The 20,046-nt window shown below is 40.1% G+C and overlaps 1 protein-coding gene across 2 annotated transcripts in view; it reads right to left on the bottom strand.

Annotated features, from left to right (window-relative positions):
- Positions 1-20,046, bottom strand: part of VPS54 (vacuolar protein sorting 54 homolog (S. cerevisiae)) — a 137,336-nt gene that overhangs the window by 24,832 nt on the left and 92,458 nt on the right. For both annotated transcript variants that reach the window (XM_006880950.1, XM_006880951.1), the window contains 4 exons: positions 17,682-18,022; positions 7,177-7,306; positions 6,429-6,610; positions 5,825-5,937 (listed from right to left, as the gene is read on the bottom strand). In XM_006880950.1, coding sequence (XP_006881012.1) covers positions 5,825-5,937; positions 6,429-6,610; positions 7,177-7,306; positions 17,682-18,022 — 766 coding nt within the window. The remainder of the gene's footprint in view (positions 1-5,824; positions 5,938-6,428; positions 6,611-7,176; positions 7,307-17,681; positions 18,023-20,046) is intronic.

Below are 20,046 nucleotides of genomic sequence, written 5' to 3'. Positions count from 1 at the left end.
CTGATTCAGACTGAGGAAAGTGTACTAGAATTGAAGGTAGCAAGGCCTGGATTTAAACTCCAGCACTGCTGGTTACTGGCTACATGACCTGGGCAAATTACTTAAGCTCCTGAGAATCAACATCTGGAGCAATTAAAAGCAGGTAAGACAGTGAGTCTAATCTCAGGTAGTAAAAAGAATACAGGTAGAGATAGAATCGTAGCCCAACATGAAGAGTTCAACCAATGATACTGGAATTCTACATATCCAAAATCTTTCAAACAGGTGGGGGTATGCTATTTAACTAAAATTAAAAACTGTTTCACTAAAATGAAACAAACAAGGAAGAAGTGGAGTTACATTGTATGTTATAAAACAATGTGTATGAATGTTGAAGGGAAAACAAATTATAATTATAAACTTTGATTCAAACCACAACAAACAAAACACAGAGACCCTAAATGTTAAAAACTGATCATGCTTGTATGTGGGGAGTGGGAGGACATGGTCATTACACTGTTCTTCCCACTTTTGTGTAGGTTTAGAGAACTTTTAGAATAAAACGGTTCTGCTTTTAAAAAGAAGATAAAAAATGGCTAATATTAAGGGTAAAGATAATAACTGCTGTTACGTGCTGCCAAGTTGCCTGTGACCCTATGTACAGCAGCTCTGAAGCCTGCCCTGTCCTGAGCCAGTCCAGTCTCACTTTCTCTGGCAAACCTAACCTCATTGCCCAAGTTACTGTATCAATCCATCTCATCTGGCGTCTCCCTCTCCTGTGCCGTCCCTCCATGATGACCTTCTCCAAGGACCAGTCTCTTCTGGCCACGTGCCCAATGTATGTGAGACTGAGCCTCAGAATCCTAGCCTTTAAGGAACAACTTGGTTTCACCCTCTCCAAGACAGACCTATTAGTTTTCTTGACAGTCCATGATACGTCCGAGACCCTTCTCCCGTACTGCAACTCGAAGGCATTGATAATAATTACCAGTTGCCTATTTCCTAAGCCTGACCAACATACACATGTATATTACACAACTAGCATATCCGATCCACAGGTTCTGCATCTATGGATTCACCCAGCTTTCTAACAGTAATATTTACAGGGATAAAGTGGGGTGGGGGGGAGATAACAGAAAAAAGCAATTAACTTGTCAAATGCTTCATTGTATTAGATATCATAAATAATCTAGAGATGAGTTTAAATAGATGGGAGCATATGCAGAGGTTATCTACAAATGCATCATTTTCTTTTAGGGACTTCAGCATTTATATCTGTGAGGCTCCTGGAGCCAGTACTCTTCAGATATCATGCTGTAGTTAGGTGCTGTCAAGTCGAGTACAACTCACAGCAACTCTATGAACAGCAGAGATACCTCAACCCCGTCCTATCTTGCACCATCCTGATGCATGCATAGCTGAACCCATCGCTGCAGACTCTGTATCGATCCATCTCATTGAGGGTCTTTCTCTCTTTTGCTGGCCCTCCACCTTTCCAAGCATGATGTCCCATTCTAAGGAGCAGCCTCTCCTAACCACATGCTCAGAGTATGCAAGACCATCCTTCACCATCCTTGCCTCTAAAGATAGAACTCTAGGTGCACTTTCTCCAGGATAGATCTGTTCTTTTGGCAGTTCATGGGATAGCCAGCACTCTTCTCCAAGAGCACAACTCAAAGGCATCGATTCTTTTGTCATCCTTATTCACTGTCCAGCTCTCTGAGGCACAGCAGGTGAATGGAAAGACTATAGCTTGAATCAGGCACACTTTAGTCTTTAAATTGACATCACTGTTCTTCAGGACTTTGGAAAGGTCCCTGATAACAACCAACTTATAATTATTACAACCAATGCTAGAATTGTAGATACACAACTATGTGTATGTGTGTGTGTGTGTGTGTGTGTGTACACGCACACACAACTATATGCCTATATATGTATCTAATTGTGTATATACAATTTATAAAATAACAATTGAAACTCAACTCATTCACCACTAGTTTGAATCGACTGAGAGTTGACTCAGAGGCTTTAAACTGAATAGGAGACTGTTCCTCTTTCTGAGGAGCAGAAATCCATTTCTGAGCAGGTGGTAGATTCAAACCACCTACCTTTGGTTGGCACAACAACGCCTAATTTCTAGGCTACTAGAAGTACCCTCAAATTACACACACACACAATAGTGGGTATACCTAATACACATAATTATGATTAGTGTGCAAAGAAAAACCTAGCAACTCAGTCTTTTATTAAAATCAAAAGAAAACTTTTAAAATTTGATACAGAGATTAAATATTTAATTCTCAAGCCTAAAGTGACTTGACTTTTTGTGAAATGTCAAATTACCGGGGAGCGATGATGTCTGTTTGAATCCTCAGGTGTGCCTGATTCAGGCCATGGTCTCTTCAATCACTTGCTAACCATTTGAAAGCTAGACCGCGAACAAGGATGAGAGGGAGAAATAATTGACACCCTTGAGCTGTTAATGTTGGAGAAAAGTACTGAATATCCCATGCACTTCCAAAAGAACTAACATATATGCCTTGGAAAAAGTACAGCCATTGTGCTCCCTTGAGACAAAGATGGCAATGCTTTCTCTCTCCTATTTTAGGCATGTTGAAAGGAGGGGCTATCTCTTAGAAAGGGTCTTGTCCTTGGAAGAGCTGAAGACCCTAAACAAGATGGGCTGAACCAGTGTCTGCAGCAATGGGCTCACGTGTGTCCGAGATGATGAGGACGGCACAGGACAGGACAGGGGTCAGATCTGCTGTTTATAGGGTCACTGTAAATCATACGAGACTCGAAAGCACGTAAAAATAATTCTGCAGGCTGAAATGGACTGAAAATGCACTTAAAATGCATTAATAATATGTGGTGATTGGAATGTAAAAGTTCAAAACAAAGCTGGTAGTCAGATAATATGACCTTGGTGACAGAAACGAGACTGGAAATCACATGACAGAATTTTGTACAATCAACAACTTCCACTGCACATGGACTATATTTGTAGAAAATGGTCAGTGAAGCAGCTCAATATCAACAGTCAAAAGAAGGTCAAGGGTTGACTGTGGAACAACCATCAGTCACTGCAAGTTCAAACTGACAGTGAAGAAAATGAAAACAAATACATGAGAACCAAACTACAACCCTATCCCAACTGAAGACTCAAGGCCTTTTGAATTGTGGTGTTGGAACTGAGGGGCATGGAGTACACTGTGAACTGCTAAAAGAACAAACAAATCTATGCTGGAAGAGGTGCAACCAGAGTGCTCCTCTGAGGTGGGGTGAAGGTGAGTGAGATGGATGGATACAGTGACTGCAACATGCACTAAGCCCAGTGCCGACTGGGGAGGGCCCAGGACTGGCAGAGTCAGACCGGCTGCAGACAGGGTGGGGATTAGATGGAGTTGACATGACATCACCTAACAACAGGTTCATTTCCAGCAGAACTGCCCCGCAAATCATACTCCCTCCCTTCTATTTTGTATCAACTTTCTTCTTCTTTAGTTGCTAAGCATAAAAAAAATGCCACCCTGGAAAAGCAAAAACTGGCAGTTCGAACCCACCAGCTGTGCTCTCAGTTCGAACCCACCAGCTGTGCTCTAAAGGAGAAAAGTGGGCGATCTCCTTCCATTTGCTGTACAGACTCTGAAAACTCACTGAAGTCAGCCATCAGCCATAACACGGTTTTCAATTCTGTAGCAATGAGTGTGTTTTCCCCTAATAAAAAACCAAACAAACACCTAACCCAAACAAACACCAAACCCAAACCACTCCAAAACTTGTCTCAAGAATTTCTCTCTTCTCTTGAGCTACAACTTCATTACTCACTTTGTCTCACAGCCAGATTTGTTGGTGTGTCTCCTCTCCTTTCTGTTGCTCAGCATTGGATTGTAGTCTCACTCCCGGCCCTCCACTAACTGGCTGGAACCCCAAATAACCCCCTGGCTGCCAAATCAAGGGTTCTCAGCTTCACTCATATTCTACTTTGTTTTAGCACAAATGTGAATGACACAACGTGAAATATTTGTGGTGGTGGTGGTGGTGTTGTTATTATGTACCATTGAATCACCTGCGACTCATAGCGACCCTATGTACAACAGCCCTAAACCCTGCTCTATCCTGTGCCAATCTCACTGTCTCTGACACACCTACGCCCATTACCCCAGTCACTGAATCAATCCATCTCATAGAGAGTCTTCCTCTCCTGCACTGTCTCTCCACCCTCCCAAGCATGATGTCCTTCTCCAACGACAGGTCCCTCCTTGCAACATGTCCAAAGTATGTCAGATGAAGCTTCAGAATCCTTGCCTCCAAGGAGCAGCCTAGTTTAACCCTCTCCAGGTCAAACCTGTTAGTTTCTTCTCCAATACCACAGCTCAAAGGCATCAACTCTAATTCTCTCCTCCCTAGTCACTGTCCAGCTCTCTGATGCATAGCAAGTGATGGCAAAGGCCATGGCCTGTATCAGGTGCACCTTAGTCTCCAGAGTGACATCATTGCTCTTCAGTACTTTGGAGAGATCCCTAACAGCAGACTTTTTCATAGCAATATGTCTTTTAATTTCCTGGCTGCTGGTGCCAAGAATTTTGAATGTGGAGCCAAGCAAACTAAAGCTATTAACAATCTCAATCTCTTCACCATCCATCCTGATGCTGCCAATTGGTCCAGTGATGAGAATCTTTGTCTTCTTGATAATGAGCCTCAATCCATATTGAAGGCTCCAGAATATTAAACTTACATTAACACATAAAATCTGAAACAATGGTATTTTAAAAAAAAAATCACTTTCATAATGTCAAACTCGTATTACAGGCCATGTCCTATATTATTATCACATGACGACTGCTCTTTAACTGTTGTACAAAAATAATTCCCAGCACTGATATTCATTTCACATGAAATACAATCTATGCTGGATATCAATAACAGTTTTCTACTTGAAACTCTAATTTTTAAAAATGTTTAAGTTCTTCAGGACTTCTCCTTTCTTCTCGGGCCTGCACTTCGTCATCAGCTTCACAGTCTTTCTCTAAAGATGTTTCATTCTTGCTGTCCCATCACTATCACACGACTTGTTTTTTTGCCTTGCTCACACCCTTTTAAAGGAGAATTGCAATTTTTACCTCAACAATATTTTGGATTGCCTGGATGATAGAAGCAATTCATGGTCTCAGTTGTTAACTGAAAAGTTGGAGGTTTGAAATACCCTGATATTCATTCAAAGAAAGGACTAGTGACCAATTAAAAAAATCAGCCATTAAAAATAATATGCAGCACACACCTACTCTGACACACAGATTTGCACAAATAAGGATCAATTTAACCACAACTGGTTTGGTTGTATGGTTATCAATATCTAACACAAAATAAAACTTTACTTGTATTTATTGAATGGATCCATGTTTTCAAATTTTATATGGCTCAGTGATTAAAAAATATAGCTAGGGGATTATGTAAAATTGGTTTTAAGTATCAGCTCCTAATTTACTATTTTGAGTCTCAGATCTAACTGGGCCATAACAGTAACTTCCTCATAGGTACTGTTACATATCTATAAGGAACCTTACTAGGATAAACTAATGTATGTAAAGTGTACTTTAGTAAGATAATTAAGGTACTGTATGTAAGCTCATGGCTCAGTATCTGACACTTGGTTGGCCTTCAGTAAGTATCTTAAATTATTATCATAAACTACCATAAGTACTTTTCCTATAACTATCTACAGACTAAGCTGGTCATGTCAGCTCTACACTTCTTCAAAGCACGTCTACTAAAGAAGTATTAAATAGTCATATGATAGGAATAAACATAAGACTAGAAGAAAGTGTGAAAGGATACATACCCCCTGACTTTTTTTCTGGTAGAGCAATCTTTCCATCTGACAACGAATCAACAAGATCCTGAAATTCTGCAGGAACATCCGCTTGCTTCCAGCGTTCATTGTCTAAGAGGAGGCTAATCAAAAGTGGAAAAACGGAAGATACATTTTAATATTTTACTGTCATGTTCCTTGATGGAACAGACAAAGAAAAAGGACTGACTGAGCACTTAGGTTTTTAAAGCGTTTTAAAGTTAAAAACACTTCAATAAATGGAAATAATCTGCAAAAAATCTTAATACTTTTAAGACAACATATTTCTATGTATATCCCTCAGCCTAAGTAAGAACATTATGTGCTTCAATTTGAGTGGAAATGTAATCTACTAAGCCTCTTCCTTGTAAGCATTTCAATGGAAACAAATATTCTAACCTCATTTTCAAAAGTCAAGGAATGTGATTTTTAATTCTACAATTGCCTTTAAAAAAGTAACAAGGGTATTTTGATTGGCCAAGCAACTAAGTTTCCTGGTTTACACTGTACTTTGAAAAAAAAAAAAAAAAGAAAAGAAAGAAAAGAAAAAGGGGGGGGGCGTCAAAATTAGAGAATAGTTTAGATACGATGATACCTGAGCTTGGTTTTTCTCTCTTCATGAAACCTATTTACAAATTTATTAGCTTGGCTCTGCAGTGCTCCAAGCAATGACATGCTTTTTCTCCCACAAATCTGTTCAGTGTCTGAAATGAACGTTTCCATTAACCTAGAAAGCGTTATGAACTCCGTAGAATTCAGCTTCTCAAGAAAACCATCCTAAATTTTGAACAGAGAAAATCCTAAGTTAGTATAAAACCAAGCATGAATGAACTATGAAATCAATTTAGTAATAAGTTTCATTAAGTCCAAAACAAATTATTTTTATTATTTTATCACCTTTAATGAAACCTCCAAGTATTTCATCCCCAGAAAATGGATATAAGGAAATTGTACATAACTTGCTTAAACGTCTAAATTTTATTCTGATCTCTTTAGAGCTAAGATAAATTCAAGTAATACTATAATATTTTCACAATACTGGCTTCTAACTAATAACATTTTGGCTATACACACATACCACATAAACACACATACACAATCTGACATTTGTGTTCCATATTAGTTATTAATACTTTCATACTAAAAAACAAGACCTCTAACAATTTATTTGAAAAATGTTTCATAGCTCTTTAATTTAAAAGTCTATTAACTTTACTTAATATTATTAATAATATAATATACATTATTGAGAACACAATAATAGAAGCAAAGACATAATTCCAGGTCTTCAGAATAAACTGTATCACATATAAAATACCTAAAGCCTGAGAAAAATAACTAACCTTTGCTCTTGACGTGAGAAATTTGACAGCTCGATCATGGCATATATCTGAGGCATTATACAATAACTCCTGGATATTATTTGCCAGTTTTCCTAATTCTAAGTCTGTTAATTTCATGTCCTCACTGCCCCTGAAAATGATAAGACGATATGTGGTCAGGGAAAGTTTAGACTACATTATGACGATTAAAAGGAAAAAAGCTATGCATTTTAACATTTAAGAAACAATTCAGTGGTCTGTCAGATTCTTCAGTTTCATGTTGACGCATCACTTTAACAGGTTCTCTTTCACTCTCAACTGCCGTCAAGTGGGAAGTGACACACTGGGTTTCCGAAGCCGTAAAGTGCAGAGGACAGACTGCTCATCTTTCTTCCTGCAGGGCCTCTGACGGATTCGAACAGCCAGAGAGACAGGTGTCACCACTAAGCCCTACATACTCTACCGCCAGAGACACCTGTTAAACAGGCTCAGGTAATGAAAACTCATATTCTTTAACACTGTTGTTGCTGTTTTTGTTGTGTACCACACAGTCTCAACTAACCCACAGCTGACCCTCCAGCGGGTTTTCAGAGGCAATTAATCACACAGGAGGAGACTGTCCATCCTTCTCCCGCAGACCAGCTGTTGGCCTCGAACAGCATGCCTTTGGGACTGCAGTGCAGCTTCTTGCCATGAGGCCACCAGAGCTCCCTTAGTTAACATCAGAAGATGAATAAAGGATGCAGGTGGCAGAGTGGTTAAAGGATGTGACTGCCAACATTTAAGGCCGCTCAGTGGGAGAAACATGTGCCAGTCTCCTTCTGTAAGAACACGGTCTTAAAAATCCCAAAGGGCCATCATGAGTTGGAGATGACTGAAAACAACAGGCTGGTTTTTTGGTTTATATAAGAATAATATTCTCTTTCTGTTGCAGAATTTCAAACACTTAGTCCAGGAGGAGTGGAAAAGCACAAGGTGGTCGGGGTGGCAGAAGAAGAGTTTTCCACAGGCATCCAGGGTGACAGAGGAAAAGGAAGAAGGAACGAAGGGTATCTCACACTCCAAACCTCTTGTTTTAAAGTTATAAATGACAGTCACTACGTCGTTCAACTCATCTAACCTTACAGAACCTTCACTGTGCTGCAAAGCGCTGGACCCTCAGGAAGATGTAACGGCTGCTCTCTTCAAGGAACTTACAAGCCATTTTAGTAAGATGTAATACACTATTTCCAATTTTCAAAGAGAAATATAAAAGGTTTTTTCTTTAAATAACAAGGCATTTTAATGTGTACCCTGCAGCAAATATAAAAAGGGCTGATCCCATGCAAGCAGTTCAGTTAGTGCTACTAAATTCATACTGCTAAATGCTTTAACAGTGGGGGGTTTTCTGTTTAGGTTGAAAGACAATAATTTTCAAAGGCATTACAAACAGGTTTGAGGTAAACCATCACGCTAACTAGGTTGAGATATTACATTTGCTTCCAGTTATCCTTCACAATGATACTAAACAATTAAACATTTCTTTCTAATACTCTAAGACAGGAGAGGGCTTTAATATTGACAAAATCTTTGCAGAAACATTGAGTCCCACATTTTGAGCAGGGAGATGAGTGCACTACTATAAAGTTTAAATTATCTGCTCAAGGGCTAAGTGACTGAAATCCACAGCAAGTTTCATTCCATCTTCACTAAGCTCCCTCTGCTCCAGCATTTTGTATTTCTATATATGCAATCTAGTGGTGTTTCAATATCACCTCTCACAAAAATGTCCGCTTAAATGTCAAATTCAAATTTACTACTCAGACAATAGTCTTTCTGGAGGATTTATAACATTTTCTCTCCAGATTAAGGATTTGGGACTCAGGTCAATTTCTACCAGTTAGTAAAGATATAAACAGAAAATGGCAAATAATAACTGTTCTAAGACTTTATAAGAATGAAGTGACAATTTTAAAAAGTTATAAGAGTTATCATCTGAAAAGTATGGACGTTCAGGGCATTATATGTATAACAATTAACAATCTGAAACAAAACCACTATTATAAAGTTAACTAGGGGGTAAGGACAGAGAGGGGAAGAAAGAGAACATCCATCAGTGAATGACTGATTCATTGAACCAACCTTTCTGTAAACTTTCACTAATATCACAATTTTTAAAAAAATAAATCATTACTTAAATTTGCTTTTTAAATCAATTGGTCTGTATTTATACAGTCCAATTTTCTCTTACTTTCATGTAAAAAAAAGAAAAAGAAAAGCTTCCAAATTTTTCTAATCCTTTCCTCCCTCATTACGTGACTAGAGAAATAACTTATTCCTTTGTTCTCATATTTGCATTGACTTACATGCATATATAACTTAGAAACATAATTGACTTGTTTATACACTGATGCACTGTATTACAAAGAGAACTTGAATATAGTTTACTTGACAACATGAGAAAACAGAGGAAATCTACCACAAACAAAGATAAAAGGGCAAACATCATGTCTGCATGAGTTATACTGGTGATTCAAAAATATACTGCAAAAACATTTTCTAGGAACAGCCAGAGCCCTAACGTGAAAAAACTAGTTAGGGATGTTGTTGTTGCTGTGTGCTGCCAAGCTGGAACCGACTCACAGCTGACCCTCCAGTAGTTTTCACAAGCAGAAAATTGCACAGGAGATGGTCCATCATTTTCCCACAGAGCCACTGGTAGATTCAAACCACGTGCCTTTGAGATTGCAGTGCAGCTTCTTACCACTAGGCCACCAGAGTGTAGGGATAGATGTATGACTAACTGCCCATTTCAGCTGGGTCATTCTCAGGCATTTATGTGTCTGTGGAACACAGAAGAGTTGAGCATCTTGGTAGCTTGTGTCTGTGATCCTGTACTCTCTCGTACGGAGATGCAATGAGACAAAGTCAACAAAGCTACAAAGAGTAAAAAACCCAGAATGGAGACCAGAAGAGAGAAATAAAAACCCTGCAATGCCCACCAGCTAGTTTAGAAGAATCTAAAATGACGTGGGAGACTGCAAGCTGTTTTCCAGTATCTGTGCTTTCTTCTGCCATAATAACGGTTGAGAAAATGGTTAATGAAGAACTTTATTTCTCAAATATTTCTTAGAGCTAATATGTTGTTGTTATGTGTTGTTGAGTCGCCTGCAACTCCCAGCAACCCTACGTACAGCAGCTCTGAAGCCTGCCCTGTCCTGAGCCAGTCTCACTGACTGACACACATATTCCCCACTATGGGCCCAGTTGCTGTACCCCTTTGTGTTTTCATATTGGAGGACTCCGCCTCAGTTGCCATATCTGTTAGTGCTCTACTGTACACAGGGCTTTCAAAGGCCTGTCACATTTCAGAAGTGGACGGCCAATCCTTCCTCCTAGTCTGTCTTCATCTGGATGTTTAGTTTTAGAACAGTATGTACTAAGAAGATGAGTACAACTCACAGAGAACACGAGAGCCAGATCTGAACCTTGTCCTACCTTGCCCCGTCCTTATGATCGCCAACATGCTAAATGAGATCTAATCCTGTGACAATTCTCAGGCCACTGGGAGGTACTAAAATACTTAGTAGAAATTCTTAAAAAGAAGTCATAAAAGGACAAATACTACATAGGGCCACTGTTGTAAAACGGGACTGACAAGGGGAGTGGGGGAGACTGAGAAAGAAGAGATAAATTATATATACTTCATTGAAACAGATGAGAGAGAGAACTGTTTAAAGGGTATATATGATTGGGTATTATTGTCATGACATGAGTCCAGAACGAAGGTTGCATAGTGGAGTGGACTTGGGGGGAGGGGTTGTATAACAATGAAAGAATTTTTCTTTTACTTTTCAAAGAGAAGAGCGAACTGGAGGGGTGGGGTGGGCAGGGAGAAAAGTACAACAATGAATGAATGGGAATCCAAAATCTCTGTAAATTTTCATTAAAACTAACAATAATAAAAACAAATTTTTAAAAAAGAAGTCAAGGGAAAATGGAAGAATATGTTCTGGAAAACAATGTATTCGATAAATAAATTAGTATAATACAAAAAATAAAAAAGGACAAAATGTGAACAAATCTACATAAAGGCAACAGAGAATCAAGAAGGCAGATCCGAGCCATGATCCAGGGTAAAGAAAAGCTCAGACGTGAGCCCCGCACACAGATTCACACTCCTGGGAAACTAGCTCCCAAAGAGATCCACTGGGACACTGAAAACCTCGCAGGACTTTGGAGGGACTAGAGAAACAAGAGTTGGAATCCAGAGGAACAACTCCTCTTCCAAGGCTCTGAAGGATGACCACCTCAAAGGAAGGACATTGGTGCTGAATGCCCCTGGCTGTCTGCCAGCAGCAAATGAAATTTTTTCTGATGGAAAATACCAGCATCCTAGGCCACACATCATTTCCAAGCTTTCTTGTATGGGCGATACAGCATGACTGAAATGTGAAAAAGAATCTGATAAGGTTGTTTAAAACACAGACTACGCTTCAAATGTTTGAGGAAATAAAACATGAAGCTGAGAAATGCAGCCAAGAGCAGACTGTAGAACAGAGAATACAGAGAGATGGAGCAGACCCTCAGAGAATAGCTATCACGCCTGCTGATCAGACACACCCAAAAAGATAAGAAAGAATGGAATATAAATAATGTTTGAGGAGATAATGGTTGACAAATTTGTAAAACATGAGAAGATCTTAAAAGTATTCCCACTTTTTAAAGTCAGGGGTACCTGCAACAACACCTTTAAAAAAATAAAAGCAGCATACCACTGACTTTTCAATCAGCAAATAAAAACCAAAGGACAGCAAAATAATCTTAAAAGTATAGGGTGAAAAATCAACCAGTAACCAAAAATCTAAATTATGTGAAAACATTCTCAAAATATGTTGATGTTAAGCTTCACTGCAATCCCGGAGGTACGTGGTTCAAATCCACCAGATGCTCTGCTGGAGAAGGAGGGGCAATCTCCTTCTGTGCCAGTCAGATCCGATTTGACGGTACACACATAAAATTTTTTTTTTAAAAAAAAATGTTGACGTTGTTTTTGGGTGCCATCGAGGAGACTAGCTCATCGCGATCCCGTGAACAGATCTGAACCCTGTTACATCCTGCACCATCGCCATGATCTCCCACACACTCAAGCCATTCAGTCACTGTGTCAATCCACCTTGTTGAGGGTCTTTTTCTTTTTCTATGATCCTACACCTTTCCCAACATAATGCCTCTCTCCAAGGACTGGTTTCCTCTGTGTATATGCCCAGAGGAGCGAGATGAAATTCCACCATCCTTTCCTCTGAAGAAGTGCTCTGGCTGCATTTCCTTCAAGATAGACTTGTTAGTTCTTTGGCCAGTCCATAGAACACTCAACACTCTTCACCAACACCACCATTCAAAGGCACTGATAATTCATCCACCATCTTTATTCATTCTCCAACTTTCAGATGCATGGGAAGAAACTGAAAAGACCATGGCTTGGATCAGGCACGCCTTAGTCTTTAGACTACATCCCTGCTCTTTAGCATTTTGGGGAGGCCCTTGACAGCAGATTTTCTCAATGCAACATATTTTCTGACTTCTTGCAGCTGTCTGTTGCCACCATGTGTGTTGATTGTGGATCCAGGTAAAATGAAATCATTGACAACTTCAACATTTTTTCCATCTATCATGACCAATTAAATTATCATAGCCAATAAATATCATGATCAATAAAATTAGATCACTGACAATTTCAATCTTTTCTCCTTCTATAATGACCAACTGCCTATTAGTCTAGTAGATAGGAGTTTTGTTTCAAAATATAGACAATCACAAAGTATTAACAGGAATGAAAATTCCTAAACATGATATTTAAAAATGTATTCAATACCCATGGTACAGTCACTGAAGAAAAATTGCATTTCTCTTACGATCGGAAACAAAGCATATATTCTTCACACACTTATCTTTAATAATTATTGATGACCTCCTTGTGCTAGACAGGTCAAGGCCACCAGAGCTCGCTCCTGACTAGCACAGTGAAATAACTACTGTTGTACTGTTGATTCGGAACAGACCCAGGCTTGTACCCTCCAGTGGTTTTAGTTTTGTTTTCCTCTTCTTTCCTTGTTACGTACCATCAAACTGGATCCGACTGGCACAGGAGGAGATTGCCCCTTTTTCTGCAGTGGAGCATCTGGTGGATTCAAACCATGTGCCTTTGGGATTGCAGCGCAGCTTCTTGCCACTTAGACCACCAGAGCTCCCTTCCAGTGGGTTTTTAGAAGACTGTAAATCATGGGGGAAGAGATTATCCATTTTCCTCCCACAGAGCAGCTGGTGAACTCGAACTTTGTTCATCTAGGTTAACAGCACAACTCCTTACTACCAGATCATTTCCTAAAATAACTGCTGTTGTTGCTATTAGGTGCCACTGAGTCGAGTATGATTCCTACGGACCCTAAGAACAAAAGATCTGAACTCTGTTCTATCCTGTGCCATCCTCACACTTCCCGATAGACAAGAGCCCATCGCAGCAGTCACCGCGTCAAACCACCTGGTTGAGGGTCTTCCTCTCCTTTGCTGACCCTCCACCCTTCTCCCAGCATCATGTTCTTCTCCAAGGAATAGACCTTCCTAGCAACATGCCCCAAGTATGTGGGGTGAGGCTTCATCATTCTTGCCTCCAAAGAGCACTCCGGCTGCACCCTCTTCACGACCCATCTGTTCATTCTCTTGGCCATCTATGGAATGGTCAGTGCTCTTCTCCAACACCACAGCTCAAAGGTGTCATCAATTTTTCTTCTGTCATCGTTATTCATTATCCAGCTCTCAGATGCATAGCAAGTAACTGGAAAGACGATGGCCTAAATCAGATGAACCTTTGTCCTCAAACTGACATCATTATTTCTCAGTAATTTAGAGATGTCCCTAACTGCAGATTTTCCCAGTGCAATGTGTCTCCTCATTTCCAGCAATAAGTAAAATACTAGCACTAATAACTCATAAATTTGCAGGGTATAAGATCAACATACAAAAAGTAAGTTATATTTCTATATATTAGCAAAAAAACGATCTGAACACTAAGAAAACCAGTCCATTTACAATAACGTCACAAAAAATGACACAGCAAGGAGCAAATTTAAGATTGCTGAAGAAATTCATCCTCTTTTTCCTGTCAATTTCCGCTTACGTCGGCCCCACAGGACATTCCAGACCTGCCCCACACAGTTTCCCATTTCTGTGGAACAGACTCCTTCTCTCACTCCCATACTGTGATTGTTAGGTCGGAACCTTGCAGCCGTGAAAGGTGGCTCGGCAGCCAGGAGCTAGCGGATCTCCTTAATAAAAACAAACCCAGAAAAGGACTGTGGAGAACTGTAAGTGTCCTCCACCACTGGCGAGGGGTGGAAAACGTGGCCGTTCCTGTGGAAGACTCTGGCAGCTCCTCACAAAGAAGCAGTAATACTCCTAGGATTATGTCCAAAAAAGACAAAACAGGGACTGAGGCAGAAATGTGTACACTGACGTTCGCTGCAAGATTACTGGTAGTAGCCAAAAGATGGCAATAACTGATGTGCCATCAACAGATGAATGGACCAGACACAGCCAATTCACTAAACATTACGCATTCGGCCATAAGGAGAAAGGAAATTCTAACGCATGCCATCTTAAAGACGAACTCTGAGAAAATGTTATGCTGAGGGAAAGACACAAAACTATAAATATTATGCAGTATTAAGTATATGAAATACCTGGACAAAGGCTTATTAGTGAGTACCAAGGCTCTAAGAGGGAGGTAAGAGAGCAGGAAATGGGGAGTGATCGGTTAGGACGATCCTGTCTGTTGTCAGGTGCCTTCAAGATGGTTCTGCCTCAGGAGCCTGATGTACAGCTGAGTGAAATGCTGCCCATCCCGTGCCGTCCACCGCGTCGTAACCCAGGCCACTGCAGTCCTCTTCGCTTTCCCCTTTCCAAGCACGATGTCCTTGAGGGGCTGGCCCTTCTTACCACACACCCAGAGCATGTGAAACAAAGTCCCATTATCATGGCTTCCAAGGAGCCCTGTTGTTAAACTTCCATCAACAAAGATCTGTCTCTTCTTTTGACAGTCCACAGTGTATGCAATAGTCTTTACCAATACCCCAATTTAAAAGCTGATTTTCAATCTTTTTTATTCACTGTCCAATTTTCACATGCATATGAATCAATTGAAACTGCCATGGCTTGGGTTAAGTGGACCTTAGTCATTAAACTGACATCCTTGCTCTTTAGCACTTTAAAGGGGTCTGTAGCACCATGTGTTCCCAATATAGGAAATATGCCCTTTGATTTCTTCACTGCTGCTTCACTGAGTGTTGGTTCTGGATCCAAGTAAATCGAAATCCTTCACGACTTCACATTTTTCTCCATTTATCATGATTTGTGGCCCTTGGTACTGTTGGGAGGATCTGCGTTTTTTTACATTCATAATAAAGCCTAGTCTTTGAACTTCATAAAAAACGTGTTTCCAGTCTTTGTTTCCTGCAAGGAAGGTTGTGTTGTCTGGGTCTCACAGGTTGTTGATGAGTCTTCGCCCAATCCTGACTTCACGTTCTTTCCTGTAGTCTAACGTCTCAGTTGATCCATCCCATGTGACCGTCTGATTCAAAATGGCTACTCCACCCCCCCTCCTGTGCAGAATACTCATTTCTGTGTGTTCTATTTCGTTTTTGTTAAATCCCAATTTTCCTAAACGTATGCTTTATGCATTCCATGGTCCCGATTAGTAAAGGAAGTCTGCAGCTGGTTCTCCTCATTGTGTGTAGTGCCACACCAGCAAAAGAAACCTTGATACCGTTCATGTCACAAAGGCACTGGCTCTAAGTCACCAGCTTTTCCAAGGGAGACAATCTCCTCTTGTGTGATTCAGTCTCTGAGAAGCTGCTGGAGGGTCAGGAGGGGTCAATTCTGATTTGATAGCAATGAGTCCTTTGTCTGAGTTCTACTCTGAGGAGTCAGCTCTGGCTGTTGCTGTTTGAGGGTCTTCCACCCAGAGGGTCTCATCTTCCAGCACTTTATCAGACATTGTTTTTTGCTGCTAATCACAAGGTTTTTACAGGTCCATTATTTCCAATGTGGATGGTCACTTCTGCTTCTGAGTCTGCTGTATTCTTTGGAAGTTCCCCTAAAACGTGTCCACCATACATGACCCTACTGGCACTGGAAATAATAATTACATCGTTTCCAGCACCACAGCAACACTCTAACCACCACAGAACAACAAACTGACAGATGAGTTGTTATTATGTGACTCCCAGTGGCCCTATGAACCAGATTTGAGCCTGGCCCTCTCCTGCTCACTGTCACCGTCTCTGATATATTTGAGCCCACTGTTGTAGTTCCTGTGGCAATCCATCTTGTCGAGGGTCTTCCGCTCCTATGCTGATCCACCACCTTTCCATGTGTGCTGTCCTTCTCCAAGGATCGGCCCCTCCTAATAGCATCATCCTTGCTTCCAAGGAGCACCCTGGTTTCACTTTTTCTAAGACACAGCTTTGTTCTTTGGCAGTTCATGGGATAGTCAGTACTATTCTCCAACACTGTAACTCAAAGGCATTGATTCTTCTTTTGTCATCCTTAGTCACTGTCCATCTTTCAAACATGCAACAAGTAACCAAAAAGACCATGGCTTGGATCAGGAGTACCTTAGTTTTTAATCCAGCATCCTTACCTTGGAGAGCTCCCTCAGAGGCAATAGATTTTCCCAGTGCAATACATCTTTCACATCTTTTGATTTCTTGACGGCCGGTACCAAGAGTGTTGACTGTGGCGCCAAGTAAGACGAAACTGTTAGCAACTTCAATCTTTCCTCCATCTCTCTTGATATCGTCTACTGATCCAGTGCTGAGGACTTTCACCTTCCTGATGCTGAGATGTAATCCATTTTGAAGGCTGCCATCTTTGATCTTCTGTAGCAAGTGCTTCAAGCCCTCTTCAATTTCAGCAGATGAATAGTGGGCTTAAACGGTACTGAGGGTTGTGAGTGATTTAAAATAATTTGGAGTAGATTTACTGATAATTGTATACATGGAAATATAATTAATGTCACTGAATTGTATACTTAAAAATAGTTAACACGGCAAATATTATGGACTATATATACATAACCATAAAAAAAGTAAAAATGCTATAGTAACTATGACAATTTGACTTAATGATACAAATGTAAAGACATTAGGCATTAATGGATATGTGAGTCATGACAATGGTTTAACTACACAGCAAAAGGTTAGACAATTGTTTTAATAAATAAAACTGAGTCAAACGAATTTCTACATTAGGAAACAGAAACTTCAACTCATACTATATATACAAAATCCAACTCCACAATTCTCAATGGCTTCTAATGTTCATCTCCTTACTGTTCACATATTTTTTTTAAAAAGATACATTTTTTCTGTGATGTTGGCATACTTCTGTTAAATTCCATGATCAAAGTTTACATTTAAAAAGAAAAACAGATAATCAACTTTACAGAAACGATTAAAACCATTCATTTCAGCAGAAGGTTATATACTCACATAAGATCTGCCCCTCCGGGGGTAACGGATGACGACGTCTGCTCCTTGCTGGATGAAGAATCAGTAGTACATTCTGGTTCGGATACCGAATCACTGCTACAGGGCTCACTATTGGGCGATGCATTTCTTTGAGAGGTAGAGTCAACTGCCATAGGCGTCAGGTCACCCTCAGCAAATGCATCGCTTATAAACATGCCTTCATGGATTAAATAAGCCACCTCTGTGTCCAGTGAGTTGTCTTTTGCAACATTCTTCTGTTGTGAGAGCTCTTCCAATTCTCTAGTTCTCTGGTTTTTATCAAGAACTGAGAGAACAACACTATGAATGATATTTAACGTTGCCTAGAAAAAAAGCAGGATCATTTTTAAGGACTGAAAATAGTTCTGCCTAAAGTTCTCAACTGCACACTCCGTGCATCTAATTGTGAACATTTTATGATCTCAAGTGAGTTAAAAATCACATACATTAGAACTTTTAATGATATTTTCTTACGCAATAAAGGTGGCTTAGGAAAAGGAACTGCTCAGTAAAAAGTAGATCAGTTAACACTCAGGCATAGGATTTAACTGGTTTTATGAATAGAAAGTGACATGAAACACACCAGCAAGTTTCTCTAACCTCTTTAACAGGTCACATTAACACGCTGCCGCACACTTTTTAAACTGATGACCGTGCTTAGAAACACATATGTCACCACTTGTAAACATGCTTTGCCTGTCGCAGACTCTCAGAAGTTTCTATGTCTAAGAGAAAGAAATGTCTGGCTCCTGCACACTTCTCACTTCAGCACTTCGCACGCACTAATTTTCAGGTATTCTCATTCTGTCTACTGTTCTCACTTTTCAAGATCATCCCACTTTGCCTCAAATGCACTTCCTCGTGATTTCTGCATACACAGTTCCTTCTCATCACTGCATTTCTGGCACAAATGTTACCTTCCAAAGAGATTTGTAACAATTCTTTCCCAGGAACTCTATCTCATTACTCATGCTCCCGCCCCATTATTCATTTATAAAACAGCGTTTCTCATTATCTAAAGTTATGTGCTTATTTGCTTGTTCAAGGTCTCCTTCCTAAACTGAGAAAAGACTGAAGCTCTCAAAGATTTCATTTTATTTAGACCCACAATCAACACCCACAGAAGGAACGAACAGGAAATCAAACCATACATTGCACTGCACTTGGTAAATCCGCTGCAAGAGACCTCTTGCCAGGGCTGACAAGCAAGGATGGCACGTTAAAAAAAAAAGACTAAAGTGCATCTACCTCACGTCATAGTATTTTCAATTGCCTCAGATGCATGTCAACATTGAACAGTGAAAAATAAAGATAGAATAAGAACTGATGATGTCCAATGTTCATAGCAGCGTTATTCACCATTACAAGAACATGGAAACAGCCCAGACGTCCAACCACAATGGAAAGTACTGAGAAATTATGGTAGTCACACGATGGAATACTGTGCAGCACACAGGAGCAATGATTTTGTAAATTTCTATCTAACTCGGGAGGGACTGGAAAGCATTATGCTGAATGAATGAACTCAGTCCCATAAGGAAACACTGTATTAGACCATTACTGTAGAACATGTAACCGGTAATGGTGGGAGGAGGGGCTAAATCATAGTGTCACACAATCTGATGGGTGGAGGAGTGGGTAAAGGAAAGGGGAAAGATCGGGTGTGAAAAACAATGTTATGCACTTTGTAAGCAAACCAGTATAAAATAAAAATATCCCCCCCCCCAAAAAAAAATAAGAGAACTGATGATGTCTTTGAATTGTGGTACTGAGGAGAAATGGTCAGTATACACCATGGACTGACAAATGAGAACAGAAATCTGTGTTCGAAGAAGTGCATCTAGAATGTTCCTTAGAAGCAAGGATGGAGACTTGGTCCCACATATCTGGGACATGTGACTAGGAGTGGTCACTCCCTGGAAACAGCTATCATGGTTCATGAGGTAGAAAGTCAGTTTAAAATAAAGACAGAGATTCTCAACAACATGACACTGTGGCTACCACAGTGGGTTTAAGCAAAGCACAGAGCTCGAGGGTGGGGCAGGATGGAAGTTCAAGGACAGGGCAGAATCATCAGACAGTGTCTTGTTCTGTTAGTCACACAGTCACTATGCACTGGGGTGGACTTGACTGCACCACCACCACCAACCACCTCTCCACCCAGTCTAATGCTAGCTCACTGAGAGATACTGTAATCCTCGAATTTAGATAATTTTCTGACAGGTAGGAAATGTTCAATAAAAGAATAGTAAAACCAAGGGAGGGGTGGGCAGGGAGAAAAATGCAACAATGAATGAATGGAAATCCAAAGTCTTTGTAAATTTTCATTAAAATTACTAATAATTTA

The sequence above is a fragment of the Elephantulus edwardii genome, unplaced genomic scaffold (assembly GCF_000299155.1).
Source record: "Elephantulus edwardii isolate Elephantulus edwardi_28Jun2011 unplaced genomic scaffold, EleEdw1.0 scaffold00011, whole genome shotgun sequence".
NCBI classification, from domain to species: domain Eukaryota; kingdom Metazoa; phylum Chordata; class Mammalia; order Macroscelidea; family Macroscelididae; genus Elephantulus; species Elephantulus edwardii.
Note: the sequence above shows the minus strand (reverse complement) of the source record. Positions and strands in the feature narration are given on the sequence as shown.